This window comes from Mustela nigripes, chromosome X (assembly GCF_022355385.1).
Source record: "Mustela nigripes isolate SB6536 chromosome X, MUSNIG.SB6536, whole genome shotgun sequence".
NCBI lineage: Eukaryota > Metazoa > Chordata > Mammalia > Carnivora > Mustelidae > Mustela > Mustela nigripes.
This window is the reverse complement of record NC_081575.1, coordinates 40,533,519-40,549,456: the sequence shown is the minus strand read 5'-3', so window position 1 is coordinate 40,549,456 and position 15,938 is coordinate 40,533,519. Positions and strand designations below refer to the sequence as shown.

General features: G+C 50.8%; 1 protein-coding gene across 1 annotated transcript; it reads right to left on the bottom strand.

The window, feature by feature from the left end:
• Positions 1–2,882: 2,882 nt before the first annotated feature.
• On the bottom strand, positions 2,883–5,901 carry RIPPLY1 (ripply transcriptional repressor 1). Its single transcript, XM_059386325.1, has 4 exons — positions 5,577–5,901; positions 4,591–4,666; positions 3,911–3,975; positions 2,883–3,362 (listed from the first exon to the last, which is right to left on the bottom strand). Exons 1-4 carry the CDS (start codon positions 5,780–5,782, stop codon positions 3,107–3,109), a joined length of 603 nt encoding a protein of 200 aa, XP_059242308.1. The 5' UTR covers positions 5,783–5,901; the 3' UTR covers positions 2,883–3,106.
• Between the last annotated feature and the right edge of the window lie 10,037 nt (positions 5,902–15,938).

Here is a 15,938-nt window from a genome sequence, read left to right as displayed (position 1 = left end):
AGCTATGAAATGCTGGGAGCTTAGGACCCAAAACAAGGATTTTAAACGGAACACTGGACATGTTAAAATACCAATCCCCCTTCGACTTCGAATCAGTCATGTTTTAACCCTTGCGACAGTGATTTCCAAACTGTCTTTCCAACAATCTAGGGATCCCCGTGCGTGTCTCACAGAGGAATGGAGAGTTAGTTTTTACAGGAGAAAGGACAACAGGATGGGAATTCTGCATCAGCCGTTGTGCCTTTGACCAGGGCAACTCCATATTCATTTGGTTTGTATATTGGTTTGCTGTACTCGGTCCAAAAGAAGGGTGTTTCTGGGGCACCTAGTTGGCTCAGTCAGTAAGTGTCTGCCTTCAGCTCAGGTCATGATCCCAGCGTCCCTAGATTAAGCCCTGCATCAGGCTCCCTGCTCTGCGGAAAGTCTGCTTCTCCCTCTGCCCTTCACCCCACTCCTGCTCTCTCTCTCTCAAATAAGTAAATAAATAAAATCTTTAAAAGAAGAAGAAGAAGAATTAGAAGAAGAAGAAGACGAAGACGAAGACAAAGACAAAGATGAAGACGAAGAAGAAGAAGAAGAGTGTTCCAGTTAAAGCACAAAAAGGAAGTTTTTAAGCCTCTGGCCTAGGAAAAAGGGACCAGAAACCTGCGGAGAGTGGCCGGGAAAGCCACATTTGATCTCTGTTTTGTTTTGTTTTTAAACCAAATACCGCAAAGATTCTTCGACTACTATACCAAATGGTGCCAGAGAAATCAGGTGGATCAGGATAAAGCAGTCATTAGCTGAGTAAACTAGTCATTAGCTGACTCTACAGATAAGCCCATGTCTCCTATAAAACTAATAATAACTGCCACTGCAACTACAATTGCGATGACTACTACCATTTACTGAACACTTTTACTATGTGCCAGGAGCTATACTAGGTACTTTACACATATTATCTCATGGAATCCTCACAACAACCCTGAGAAGAAGTATTAGTTTCTCCTTATGACAGATGATGAAACTGCGGATGAGTGGACAAGTTACTTGCCCAAGGTCATACAGCAGGCAGACGGTAGAGTCCGCTTTACTTACAAGCCAAAACAGAATGGACTATAGGAATCCAGGTGGTCAAAGGTCAACTGTCTGGCAGCCTCAATTAAGGAATGAGGTTAAACTTTGACCAATAGATGGCACCAGTGTGTGTGTGTGTGTGTGTGTGTGTGTGTGTGTATGCGTGTGTGTGTGTGTGTATGCGTGTGTGTGTGTGTGTGTGTGTGTGTTGTGTGTGTGTGTGTGTGTGAGTTCCGTGGTCTGCTCAGGTTGTCCAAATTCAGGCACTTCCCAGGGAGGGCTCAGAACTGAAGCAGTCCACTCTCAAGTTGAAGGAGGAGAGAAATGGCCAGCATTTTGGGCCTGAATCAAATGATGTCACCCGGTCCTGTTTGTAGCTAAGGAAAGATCCGGGAGACCAGCAAGTGGAGGGACAGAGGAGGTTCCTTAAGAAGACCTGAGAATTTTTTCCTTCATTTCCTGAGCATGTCCCTTATACAAGGCAGTGTGCTGTATGATAAAGTCACATGGGGATATCAGACACAGCCACAGGCGGACAGAGGCAGATGCTATGGTGGAGGAGGTCATGAATATATGGGGGGACCCCACCGGGACTTTAAGTTCTGGGGAGGCTTCACACAGGAACGGTGTCGGTGTCTGAACTAGTCCTATTGGCTGAAGGGGAGCTCACCAGACATACAAAAGTGATGAGGCATTCCAGAAAGAGGGTTAAAGCCACCAAGGTGTTCAAAGGCATGACACATTCAAGGATGGGCACCACAGGCTTCAACTGTCAAGAGACAGGTCTGAAGAGACTGGCAAGAACTAGGCTGTCAAACAGCTTAGAATATCAAATTAAAGGCTTCATTTGTGAATATATGAATAGAGAAGCCATAGATTCTCAAGGGGATCTGTGATCAAAAGAAAAAAAAAAAACGGTAAGTTCCAACTGTTGGTGAGGCAATGAAGAGCATGGTAGGGCTTTCAGCGGAGCACGCTATGGTCTGATCTTGGGACCAGTGAGTGGGGAGGGCACATTGCGTAGGAAGGCAAGAACATGAATTGGGGTAATCGGGGCAGGATGGGCATGAGGACCTGAGCTGTAGAAGATACAAATGGAATCGAGGAGATAAAGTTGACAGGAGTTAGTAATCAACCCCCTTGAACCCCCTCCCTGCATGTATACTCTCATCTCCAAAGCTCAGCAGAGGCTACACGTCTCACTCTCCCCCATACTCCCATACTCCGGGCGTTTTGGAGGCCTATTTGCTCCTTTCCTAAGCTGCTGTTGAAGTTTAATCGAGCCTGACTGATTTCACATGTTGACAGAGAAAGCCTGGCCCCATGCTGGGTCAGTCCGGGCCCTATATCCCCATGGAGTAGAATCTGTCAACTGACCTCAAGTAGGGCAACGAATCGGCCTTGAGCTGTTCTCTGACCCTCTGCCTGTGGCTTCACAACATGGGCAGAGTTCAGTTAAGAAATCAGCACAGTTCCAGGAAAAGGGCACACATCATCTAGTTTATTTTTCACCTGATTTATTTCATACCAACATACAGACCTCAGTGGATAGCATGCAAAATACATGGAGGTTCTCCAAAGCAAGCTGATTTCCTAGATGCCCCTTTCCTATCCTGCAAGGCGCCTCAAAGAGGTGCCCCCATTTTGCTTGGATCTGATATTGGTGTCTCTGCAGGGGAAGCCAGAAGTCAGGCTTTATGAAGGAAGGCAGGACTCTGGGGCTAGCTGGAATGCTGGGGAGTCAAAGGCCCCCTGAAGAGTAACTGGTTCTCTCTGCATAAGCAGGTATTGTCTTGAACTGCTTCTGAGGTGCTTCAGAAAGCAGGTCTTCCCCTAGAGCTCCTTGGAGCCCCTCATTGTCAACACCACAGCAACACAGACAATGAGATGCCAGAGGCCTGGGCTCACAGGCTAATTGAATACAGCCACTGTGAGCTGGGCACTCCAGGGCCCAACTTATAATCCAGAAAGCTGTATCTGGAGATTCCTGCCTCACTGATGTTCTAGAGCCTTGCCAGTCATCCTGAACCCCAATCAGACTCTGACCAGTTCAGTTTGGGCATGTCAGGAGAGGGGAAGGAAGATGAACTGTGGCCGTGTGTGGTGCTGACCTTGGTACCCTCACACACTCTTCTGGCCCCCTTTCCTCTGTCTCCTCTTCCTTGTCCTTTTCTTCTTCCCCCTCCTCCTCTTCGCTGTCTGAATCCTCATATAGGTTGATGGTTGCCTGGACAGGGAAGTTCTGCAGTAAAATCTCCCCATCACTGTACAGGTAGTCAAAGGAGCGGGATTTAGGCCAGAAGAGCCTGTGGACAGAGAAGAAATATGGCCCCTGACTTAGTTAGGTCTCATACGTGCAGAGAGGCAAGGAAGGCCAGATGGAAGTCCACCCCTAAACTCCTTCTCCTGCCCACAGTAGTGAGGCGAAAGGGAAAAGAATGATTCTAACAGAACTTTCAAAATGGCCCCAGGCAGGAAGGTCATGTCGGTGGGCCTAGAGCTGTGGAAAGCCCCTGCCCCGGCATCTGTCAACTCTGACATTGATCCCACCCTCCCCTCACCCAGACTTCAGAAGTCTTCTAGCCAAGAATTCTCTAGCCCTGCGTCCCCCACATCTCACTAAGGCTTCCTTCGCTGACCCCACCCATCGGGGCTCATTCTTAGGGGTCACCGACAGATCCTCCAAGGAAGCCAACCTTGGTCAACTCTCTGAACCATCCTGGGCTTCAGTTTCCTGGTCTAAGAAAGAGGGATCCGGACACTGCCTGCCTCCTCCTGCTCCACAGGGCTGCTCTGAGGATTAGAAGAGCTGACAGATCTACGTCAGGTTCCAAGCTGAGCACCATAGGCTTACCTGACGGGATGATGGAACTTGGAGTCAGCCTTCGTGACTTCTGCACCTGTTGGACCACCAGTAGCCTGTCCAAAGCAAGAGCTAGCATGTGACTCAAAGCCCATGGCCACACAGCTGCCTCCTCTGTACCAGGACTCCCAACCCTCCCTAAGATGATCTAGAAACCTTAGACATCCCTGGGGGCAGCCCCTGCGCCTCATCCCCCACAAGGGGCTCTGTCCTTCTGGTTGTAAAACAAATCCACAGAGTCCTGGGGGTTGTTTGCTTTCCTGCCCCTATTCTAACACCTGTTTGGAGATTGGCCGGGAGACAGAGTTCTACTGAGCCACAAAGATTCAGGGGAGGGGGCTTGCGGTGTGGGGGAAGGGAGAGCACTGAGGTTGCATGCCAGGAGACCAGGATTCTAGCACCAGCTCTCCCACAGGTTAGCTGTGGGGCCTGCCCAAATCCTTCCCCACTCCTGGGCACTCATCTCTTCATCCTTCCCTTTGAAACCCCAGAGAGGCCCTCCTCCCTCAGTCATCGTGAAATCAAATGTGAGGGAGGCTGTGGAGAGGCATTCCCACATCTGCAGCCCGGACCCAAAGGCAGGGGCGCTCTGGAAAGGGACCTGCTTGACCGCTGTGAACGCACGTGGCTGCCTGTGCATGTGACCGTGGGACACAGGGGCTCAGACTCACCGAATCCACCAGTTTCCAAACCTGGCTCGAAGGGTCACTTGTAGAGGACAGCCAGGGCCTCCAGAGACAAGCTCCTCTAGGACAGAGAGGCAAGATCAGTCGTGGCGGAAGGAGATGGGAACCTCCGAAGCACTTGGCTCTGATGCCGGGGCTCCAGTAAGCCTGCCGTGAGGCCCCTGAGCCCAGGTCAGGGCTCCTCCGCCTCCTTCAACAATGTGATCATTGCTCTTGTCAGGCTGCTTTGTAATTATCTGTTTACTCGCCGTTGAGCTTCTTGGGGGCAGACATAGGTATGATTGCGTCTGAATCCCCAACGCCCAGAGCAATGCCTGGTACACAGTAGGCATTTCACTCAGTGTTTGTTGACTGTTGCATGTTTGGAGGAATAAATTAGGGTTGCATGGAAAATATCTGGCCCCCCATCTCCTACTCCAACAAGCAGAACTGAGAGTCCTGCCATCTTCCTGCACTGGGGAAAGTGGCCTGAACTATTCCTGGGCCCACTGCTTCCTCACTAGACTTCCAGAGGTCCGGGAAAGAAGCAAATGGAAATCTTAAGGCCTGGTCAGGAAAAAGACAGCCCCCCCCAACCCCACCACCAGTAAAGGCTTCTTGGGACTTTGGCCCTCTTTTTCCCACAGCCTAGGTCATATGGAAGACATGCACGCAGTGTGGATGTCTCCCCTGTGCTCCTCAATGGACTGAGCCCCTTGGCCCATGAGGCCCTGGCTGCTCACCTTTAGCTTTGGCAACGCCTCTGTCCCCAAATTCCCTCCTGCCACCCAGAGGGATGAGTGAGGTGAGAAACCAGTTGAGGCACCCTAGCTTGAGATGGGCAAGGGGCAGTCTCTGGGGGCTGGGAGGTCTTACCCTACCCCTCCACAGGGAGCAGGGGCACCCTGGCCATTCATCCATTTCATTGTCCCAGGAATCCCAGGACCCCACTAAGCCAGAGTTCGGGTCGCCAGAGGCCAAGTTCCACTTACCTTTCTTTGCCACCTACTTGCTGTCCAGAGGAAACAAGGACCGATGGACTTAATAGGTCAGGGAGTGCCCGGGGGTGCTGCACAGGGGCTAGAGCTAGGACTGGGGCTGGGACAGGGGCAGCAGCAGCGGGAACAGGAGGGTCCATCCTTAGGGGGTTGAGGCCAGGCAGGCCGTAGGGGCTCTCATTTCTCAGAACCTCCTGCATTCTTTTGGCCTTTCCTGGGAGACCCTTTTATAAGGCCTGTCTGGACTCATAAATTATTCAGGGCAGAGCAGGGCTGGGGGACCGGGAGGAGGAGGAGGGATGAAGATTTAGAACAGGGAGCTGGGGGGGGGGGGGCTGGGTCTCTGGGTGTGAAAGCCCTCCCAGTTGAATAAACAGAGTGTCGGTGGGAGGTGAGGGGTTTTCTTTACCTCCAAGTCAGAAAAGAAAACACAGAAGGGGCAAATCACACACCATTTGTGCAAATTCCCCAGGCAGTAACAAGGCTGGAGGGGGGGAAAGGAGGGAAGCTCATTAGCACCCCAAACCACAGAAAGCTGTCAGGCACAGAGGGCTGGAGAGACGGGCCTTTGGCAAAGCCAGTTCCCAGCAAAAGGGGACAGCTGACCCGGCTAAGGCAAGCGAAGGACTCACACGTTATTTCGGCTCAAAACCCACAAGAGATGTGCCCAGTAGACCCGACAGAGGGTGACTGCCGTTAAGCATGCCACCTGGGTCAGGAAAATAGGAGGTTGTGGGTGGAGCAGGTCTAGCTGCCCGTGGGGTCACCCTGGAGCCTTCCTTCCATGCCCTTTGTTTTCTGTGTCAGTTCCTTTGCAAAAGTGCCCAAATCTCCTCTCGTGGCCTCAGCAGTAAGTAATCTAGTAAAGGAGTGCAGGCAGCATTTCAGGGCTTGGAGGTCAGATTCCAAGTCTCAGAGCTTGACTCCCAGTCCAGAAGCCAGGATGCTGGGGGGAGTGTTGTAGGGGGGATGGCGGGAGGCAGGGTTCTTTCTGGCAGCTAAACTGCCTCAGAACTATCCCCAGCCCAGGGGCTTTTTTTTCCCCTCACGTGTGAGACGAGGGTGCAGGGTGCAGGTCCAGTGGTCTCAAGGGGCGCTGCCAGCCTGAACATTCTGTGACGGGGTTGCATGGTAAAGGGGTACTGACCCCGGGGGCAGGGCAAGCAAGCCAAGCGGCTGCAGCACCGTCTTTGGCCTTCGCCAGTCTTCTGGGCCTTTGCCAAAAAGCTTCCAGTTACAACTGCTGGTGGCCTCCTTGTGCTTTAAAGTCCCGGAATATTTCTCCGGAGCTCAGCATCCAGGACCAGCATGGATTTAGCTTCTTGGGTATTCATCCAAGTCGGGTTTGTGATTGTCCAAAATCTGAAACAACCTCAATGTCCAATAATAGGAAACCAGCTACATTCATTAGGGTAAGTCTTTGCCAGTGAATACTAAGCAGGCCCTCACAATCAGGCTCTAGAAGGATAATCATCAACACAGAAAGTGGGAAAGAACATCAGATCCTAAAATCGTCTGAGCAATTCGATTCAAGGGCTCCTCTTTTCTCTCTTCACCCACCCCCCCCCCCCCCACCCCACTTGAAATTCCAGCCCCACCGGGAGCTCTGTAGCAAAGGAAAATTGGAAACAATATCAACAAATGCCTCACTTTAGAAAGCTGGCTCAACAACTCCTGGAACAGTGAGACAATTTCACATTCAAATTGGCTTGGGGAAAGAAAACAAGCAGGGTCTATCCAGGATGCCGTGTTGGGGGGCGGAGGGGGAGACTGCTTGGAAGAAGGAGGAAGGTGACTGCGATCAGTTCTGGGAATAAGACTGTGGGAGATTTTTACTTCCTGCTTCGTCCTCCGAAGTTCCACAGGATCCTGCTGTCCTTTGGGGCAAGAGAAAATAAAGACGCAAGAAAATTAAGAAAGAAGGAAATGCTTATCAGGGAGCAGAGAACCCTCTCGGGGGGAAATGACACTCCGTGGGAGCGAGGCCGAGGCCCAGGGCGGAATCTACAAGGAGACACATTTTGGCTCCATCCAAGGAAAATTTCTAACAGCTCAGCCACCACCTAACCCAAGGGCCTGGCATGGCCCCAGCCCTCGATAAACAGAGGTTTATTATATGTGTTGAAATGAGGGCAGTGGCATGCGCTGCCTCAGACTGAGGTAAGCTCCCTGGCCCTGCTTTGTGGAAGCCCAGGCTGGAGCCTGTGTCGGGAGAGGGAAAAGGAGGGCTGCTGGGCAAGTCCGCATTTCTATCAGTCTCTGAGGGTTCTTGCTCAGTTGACCTCCAGAGGATGAGAATTTGCTTGTATGGCTTGGCTTCGCAGGCTCCAATGAGGTGTGAGGCTGAGGGGGAGGAGCCAGGTGGAAGAAAATTCTGGAAGGACTGGGGCCTACGAAGAAGAAGCAGACCTACTGGCACTCCCTGGGAGTTTCTTGACCTCTAGGTGACCGTGGGCTCCGAAAACAAGCAGGACAGAAGAAGGCCAGGGAGAAGAGGGAGACATGAACTTCTGAGCCCAAGCCAACTCAGCCATGCCACCCATCCCACCACCTTCAACCTTGAACCTGTGTTCATTCAGTCATAGTCCTTCACTGCTGGGGCTGTCCAGCCCCCTCACTCCTCTGAGCAGCCCGCAGGTTTCCCCTCCCAGCATGCTCTTCTGGAGCCCAGGTGGCCTTTGGGCCTGTCTGCAATGGCTCTTTGGTCTCCCCACACGACTGCTCCTCCTGAGAATTGTGTCCACCTCATTCAGTGTATGGGAGATGAAGCCCCTGGCCCATCTCGGTGGGCTCTCTCCAGCCTGAAGGATTTAAGGCCTGCAAGCATCACTGGACAAAAGTGGGAGCCTGGCTATTCTCCCTTGCAGTCAGCACAGAACAGGAAGGAGCAGGATGGCCAACAGGGTGGTAAGGAAATGTGTGGAACAACCAAAATGTGTCACATCTTGGCAGGGTGATTATGAGCCTACCTCTGACAGCCCTGTGGTATCTCTGGGCTTTGTCAGTGATTCCTTTGCCAGGCCCTTCTGAGAGGACTGGGCGCCTCCTCTGGGCTACACGGCACTGGGCATTGCCTGGAAAAGGAAGGGACTAGAAAGAGGAAAGTGCTGAGGACACTGCCTCCAGGTGCTTATAGCCTAGGGAGGGAGACAAAACCTGCACAAAGCCAGCCAGACTTAGACATCCTCAACTGGGGCCCTGTCCCCCTCAGCCACCCTCAAGTGCGTTCCCAGTCAAGCCCCAACTCCAGCCTCCACATTTCCCTGGGCCCCATTCCAAACTTCCTTCAGCTCCCGACCATGTTCCTGCTCCACCCCTCTCCTCCTACTTCCCTGAGAAAACAGAGGCCTTCAAGCATGAATTACCTCAGTGCCCTGCCCCACCCCCCAAAAATTGGCTGGCCTCTCCAACTTCCTTCCCCCCTCCAGCCCTCCCTTCTCAAGGGACAAGGTGCCCCTCTCGTTAAAGGCTAATCCCTTTATCTGGGCCTTGGCCTCATCCACCCTCCTTCTTTGAGCCCTTCTTCTAGACATTATTCCCCCTTCTCTGCAGGGAAGTCCAGTTTCTTGGTACTAGTTCTTTCCTTTCTGATTATAAAATGGTGGTCTCTTTTATGCCAGAAAATAAGGCCCCTCTGGCCCCAGATGTGTTCTCTTGTTCGCTTAACATGTTCCCCCTATCTCTGTCTCTTTTTCTCTCCCCCTCCACTTGCCTCTCTCTTTTCTTCCCATCACCCTCAAATGTACCTCAGCTTACTACAGTTTGGCCCCTGCCCCATCTTCCTAGCGAATGGGCACCACCGAAGGTCACCAACCTCCCCTTCTAATTGCCAAATTCAGTGATCTCTTTGAATCCTGGATGGCAAAAGACACTAGTGGCCAAGCCCTCTTGGTCTCCACCATTACTCTCTTGTTTTCTCCTCCTTCTGGAACCGTTGCTCTTGGTCTCTGTGGCTGACACCTCTTCCTCTGCCCATTGACCAGACCTGTGGTTCTCAGTAGCAGTCCCCGAATTAGGCTAACACACAGTGATGTTTTCAGTTAGTCACAGCAAAATGGAAAATGCATGCAAAGGAGAGGTTTTCAATAATCCAAACTTAAGTCACTTATAAAAAGGACTGTCCTTTATTCTGAGACTATGCCCTTCCTATTTGTGGGGTGGGGAAAGCAAAATAGTCTTTCTTTTGTGAAATGATCACAGTGGATATTCATTTTTTTTTTCTTTAATGCTCCAACTTGGCAAACTAAAACGTTGGTTTCTCTATGTCAGTCCCGTTAATGTTTGTTGAATGAATCAAAACTCGAGAATGATATTTCCTCCCTGGCAAACCTCCTCCATACCCACCTCAGGAACCAGCATCAAATGGTCCGAGTCACGCAAGCAAAAACCTCAGCCATTTCTCCCATCTGTCTTCTCTGGGCTCCCCTGCTCAACTCATTGTTTCTTTGACTGTGGCCTCATCCATCCTCTCTCACCCGGCCACCTGAAACAGATTCCAAGGCTGTTTTCCCTTGGCCTTGACTTGGCCCTTCCACGCCCCCCTCCCCCACAGCCACCCCAGTGATCTTTCTGAAACACACACCTGAGTACAGTCTTCCTGCACTGGAAAACTTCTGGTGATTCCCAGTTGCCCAGAAGAAATATCCAGACCCCTATTAAGGGAGTGACAGCTGAAGCCCTTCACTTCCTGAGCCCGACCTGCTTCTCCTGGCTTCTGCCTCCCGTGGCTTCCACGCACGCTCCACGACAGCTTCCCTTGACTTGACCTCCTCTTTGTAAACAGGCCATGGCCTTTCACCCCTAATCCTTTCAGGGTTTGGGGCCTCTGGAGGTCTTAATCCCATCCTGTGTCAGGTTTATCATGGACAATGTTGTGGGTCACAACCGAAGGTAGGGCTTACAAACCAATGGAGTGGGTCATAGCCAGCATTTAACCAAATGAGCAAAGAGAAGCACGGATCACATATGGTGAGGATGTAGGTCATTCTATGCGACTTTTGCTTTTGTCATATGGAGATGGAGAGAGAGATCGAAGCATGCACAAACGCATGTACTGTGTACACCATGCCGCACAATACATTTCTTGCTGGCGGTCACAGTCACGGTCACTGTCACCAGATTTGCCCTCGGGCCTACACGTTGTTCTGTGATTCACTTAGCGCTGCTCACGTCACAGCCCTTGCTCTCCAAATGGGTCTAGTCTCACTGGGGAGCGTAACAGAGGTCAGGAAAAGGGGTAATCCCGGTTGGGAGACCTCTTGGAGGAGGGGGTGGTTGAGCTGGGCTGGGCCTAAGTCGGCAGAGAGAAGGGGACGTGTCATCCTGGCCAGCAGAGCTGGCACAGAAACGGAGTGAGAGGAGAGAACATTTGTTAAACATTTATGTACCAGGCACTGTCCTAAGCATTTTGCATGGATTAATTTGTCTCACAAACAACCCTATGAGGAAGATACAAGCCTCATTTTATAGATGAGATTAAAATACTTGCCCAAGGTCAGAGAGCTAAACGTGACGAGACTGGGATTTGAGCTCAGGTCGACTCTGTGCTTGTAACCACTGCAGTGCACCACCGCTGGGGGCTGGTGAGGAGAGGGGGGCCATCCCGGGAATAGTGGGAGCCCTAGCCCTCAGAGATAGGACCGACAATGGCAGGCAAAAAGGCCCAGAACTGGTTTTGCACTGACCTCAGCAATGGAGATCTTACTCTTTCCCCCCAGCCTTTGCCTCTTGAGCCAGGGCCCCTGGAGTTGGGAGGCAGGAAGCCCTAAAAGGCCGGTATGGGGGCCCGAAGCAAGGCAGGGTCTGCTCTGAGAGAGGAAAAAAGGGGAAGGTTTTCTCCCCCACCCAGTCTGACCCCCAAAGCAAAAATAGCAAATGGTGCCTGGGACCTCTGCCCTCAAGTCCAAATGTCCCAAATGTGCCAAGTCCTGGACCCAGTCCCTTGGTTTCCTGAGACAGAGGGTCCCCTCTGGAGAACAGTTTGTTGCCAGGTCAGCCCTCCTCCCACACCCTCTGCCTCTTGGCCTGCCACTGGAGCCAGGCTGTGGCCCATGTGGTGCAGGGAGACCCCCCCCCCCCTCGCAGCTCCCCATTTGCTCCTCATTTGAAAGCCAGGGGCCTAGAAAAACAGCTTGGAGGAAGCAGCAGGGGCGGGAGGAGGGTGCCCAGGGACGGTAACTCCCAGCCAGGCTCCTTCCCTCTGCTATTCAGTCCATCCTGCCCCCTCCCTGGTTCCTCTGGCCAGCCTTGCCAGCCCCTCTTCTCTGAGGCAGCCTCTCTCCCAGCCTGGTCTGGGAAGCCTCTGAAAGACACGGAACTCTGGGGAGTGCATTCTCTTCTTTCCCTTTTGGTCTTGGAGTCCCGCTGATCATGCCTAAGTAAGGCCAGATCTTGCTGACTAGTGGCAGGTGTCTTCCCGGGAGGTGGGTACTGATGGGGTCCTGAGAATAGCCACCAGCACCACAAAAATAAGGGAGCATTTATTGAGCGCTTACGATGTGTCAGGCACTGTGCTAAGCACTTTCTTTTTTTATTACTTCGTTTACTCCTTGTGGAGGTCCTATGAGGTAGGTACTGTTATTGCGCCCATTTGAAGAGGAGCAGGAAACTGAGGTACAGAGGGATGAAGTGACTTCCCAAATAGCTAGCGAGTGACATATCTGAGACGGGAACGCTGGTGGGTTTGGTTTCAACCCCCCCCCCCCCCCCCCCCCCCCCCCCCCCCCCAGGAGACTGTAGAATACAGCTGCGTGGAGGGTGTGATCCCTTCGGTGGTCGTCCCTGTGGGCCACTGTGGTGGGAGGCAGATGGCAGAAGGGGCCAGTGGAAGACGGTGACCAGCATCACAACCTGAGAAAGACTCTCCTGTCCCATCACCGGTGCTCTGGGGCTGGGCGGATCCATCAATGGCTCCACCTCCCAACTACAGAACTATAATACGGGGCACAGCTCTTCACTGAGCCCTCACCAGCCGCTGCTCTAGATGGCTCGGGCTGCCAATCTAGCTCAGGTCCCCGTCATCTAGCGTCTGTGTATCTACGCTGGACCTTCACGGGGAAAAGCTTGGCCTCGAGACTCAAATACTCAAATGCTGCATGGCCCGTGGCAAATGACTTACCCTCCCGTTGCCCAGTGCCCGCATAGGTGAAATAACATAAGGGTCCCTACCCCGCAGGGTTGTAGTGAAGGTTTCACGAGACCGTGTAGAGGTTGTTCAGTCAGACATGTCCTTGGACCTCAGCCTCTGTTGCCTGTTGACATTATTGTAATTATTCCAATAATTACAGCCGCATCACCGTGGTTAGGTTCCCAGAGCTTGGGAGACAGGCATGAGTTGGATTCCCTCCTCGAAATCCACCGTCCAGGTGGCCTTGGGTCAATTAACCAATCTCCCTGAGCCTCAGTTTCCGGTGGGAGGGGGGGTGGAAAGAGTCGTGCCGTATCACAGGGCTGGCGTTGAGGATGAAATGAGATTCTGTAGGTAAATTGGTGTTGATTTTTTTTGTCCCACATATTGTCAGGTGTTTTCTGCACACGTGGCCAGATTTGCCTTCTTAGCTCAGTTTCCACCCCGTCCACGCACCGGCACCCACCAGCAACCCCATGGCTGGCGGCAAATGGCAGGCACGGCTTTCCCTGTGTTTTCAGCCTCACCTCCAACTCCACCCAGATTCCCTCTCACTTCCCGCAGGCCTTGCTGTTACACGGGCCCTGCGTGTGATCATCTGCACCTCCATGCCTAGGTCTAGAAGGCCTCTCCTCTTCCCCATGACTAAAATTCTACCTCTCCCTTTCCAGGTCCTCTTTGAACCGACACTCTCTCCAGGGAACCCCCAAACATGCCAATATCCACCACCTTTTCATCTGAGTTCCCTTTTCAGATGTGATGGGAGCCTCCCTATTGAGATGATCAGGGAAGGGGCTTTGTCATCTCTCCTCACTCCTGTTGGCACCTGGCAGAGGACTGGGTCCACAGCAGGAGCTCATTCCATGTGAATGGACTGTCATTCAATAGCAGAGAAGACCGTCTGAAGCTAATAGATTCAGTCTAGCAGAGCTTTGGGGCTCTAGTGTTGGGTGGCAAAAGGTCATGACAGATACATGGGCCATGATGAGGTTCTCTGTTAGTACTTTGGCCTTGCAAGACAGAACATCCAACATCCCAGGAAGGGGGAGTTTTAGAGGGTAACTTCTGACTTGGCTGGGACAGCTCAGGAGCAAAGCAGGTCAAGAGAAAAAGGGGCACAGCAGAGGTCCTTGGGGGAAGAAATCTAGAAATTCTTTCTTCCTTTTTATTCCCAACTGCCTCCTCTATGGACAGGACAGGAGTTTCATCTTCAGGGACAAGTGATGGCTCAGTTGTTGGGTGTCTGTCTTCAGCTCAGGTCATAAACCCAGGGTCCTGGGATTGAGCCTGGCATAGTGCCCCCTGCCTGGGTGGGGAGCCTGCTTCTCCCTCTGCCTCTGGCCCACCCCCGTCCCGTCATGCTCGCTCTCTCTCTCAAATAAATAAATAAAATCTTTTTAAAATGTTTCATCTCCACCCTCCCTCTTGCGTCCCCTTCCAGTTTGGGCCTAAATCACCAGCCCTAAAAGTGTGACCCAAAGACCACTGGGCGCCACTAAGATTCATTCAAGAGACTCAGACAAAACTACTCACATGATAACACGAAGATGTTATTTGCCATTTCACTGTGTTGACATTGCCCTGATGGAGCAAAAGCAGTATTTTTTGGCATAAATGCTGGCGCCTTAGCTCGGATCGAGGCAGTGGCGCCAAACTAACATTCATGCTGTTCTTCATCATCGATGTATTCCCTGTAGAAGAAATGTCAGTTCCACTTTAAAATGTCTTGATGAAACCGTAAAGATTACTTTTTATTAAAATTAACCCCTTGAGTACATGTCTTTTCAAATAGTCTGTGTGACAAAATAGGAAGGGTGTGTAAAGCACTTCGACTGCGTACTCAAGTCCGACGAGTGTCATGAGGAAAAGCACTTATGTGATTGATTGCAAGCCAAAGTAGCCAGTTTTTCATAGAACCCTCTTGCTTTTTTTTTTTTTTTTTAAGGTTTATATATATTTGAGAGAGAGACAGAGAGACAGAGAGAGCACAAGCGGGGAGAGAGGTACAGGGGAAAAAAGACACAGACTCCTGGCCGAGCCAGGAGCCCCACGTAGGACTCCATCCCAGGACCTGGAGATCATGACCTGAGCCAAAGGCAGATGCTTAACCATCTGAGCCCCCAAGTGACCCCATCCTTTTTTTTTTTTTTTTAACTTGAAAGAACGATTAACAGACAAACTATGGTTATTCATACAGACGCAGGCCACTGTTCTGTTGAAAATGAGTGAAGTGATTGTCATCTCAAGGAAATCAACTGATTGTATTTGTTGTCCACGATAACATTTAAGCTTTCAAGTGAAAACCAGACTTTTGGAAAACTTGATCTGTCACTGTGAACTTGAGAGTTTCTCAGTACCCTAAAGACATTTCTGATAACATACTCACGAATGCAGCCTTTCACATTGTATAATCATACAGTGAGTCAACAATTGGAAGATCTGTATAACCGGGTAGGCCAGTATTTTCCAAATGACTAATGCATGTTACCAAATCTTCCATAGATAATAGATCCATTCAAAGTACAAGATAGACCGATGGATTTTAATGTAACAGAGTACAAAAAGTTCATTGATATGGTTTCAGAGTCAACATCACAAATAAGCATCAGGAAACTACCATTTGTGAAGTTTAGGTGTAGTATGAAAGAAGAATATCCACAAGGTATTAGTTTTCTACTGCTGCAATAACAAGTTACCATCAACTTAACAACTTAATACAGCACCTACGTCTTACCTCACAGTTCTGTAGCTCTGAAGTCCAGGTGGGTTCACCTGACATCTCTGCTTGGGGTCTCACAAGACTGAGGTCAAGTTATCTTGTCAGCTAAGCTGGGCCCTTATCTGGAGGGCCTGGGGGGAAAGTCTGCTTCTAGGTTCACACAGAATGTTAGAAAAATCCAGTTCCTTCAGGTTCTAAGTCTGAGGTCCCCATTTCTTGCTGGCACTCTCCTTGGAAAGGGCGCACATTACATTACATACACATTACATACATACATCCAGGCCCACCTGGATAATTTCTGTTTGCCAGCTAACTAACATGATCATGGAAGTAATAATATCTGTAAACAACTACTCTCAAAGGAGACAGAATTTATACACAGGTTGAGTGTCATTTGGGAGTCATTCTTAGAATTCTGCCTAAAAGGCTATTTAAACAACACCCATCTCTATGACATTATCATCATGAAGTTGGGTTTTCTTCATCTATTTTTTTTAAAGATTTTATTTAT

What these genes read in the sequence shown, in the direction of transcription:
- RIPPLY1 (XM_059386325.1), bottom strand. Translation starts at nt 5,782, where the DNA reads ATGCAGGAGGTTCTGAGAAATGAGAGCCCCTACGGCCTGCCTGGCCTC. An exon ending in CAAGTAGGTGGCAAAGAAAG is followed by an intron (nt 4,667 to 5,576) that starts GTAAGTGGAACT and finishes TCTCTGTCCTAG; the next exon opens with AGGAGCTTGTCTCTGGAGGC. An exon ending in TTTGGAAACTGGTGGATTCG is followed by an intron (nt 3,976 to 4,590) that starts GTGAGTCTGAGC and finishes TGCTTTGGACAG; the next exon opens with GCTACTGGTGGTCCAACAGG.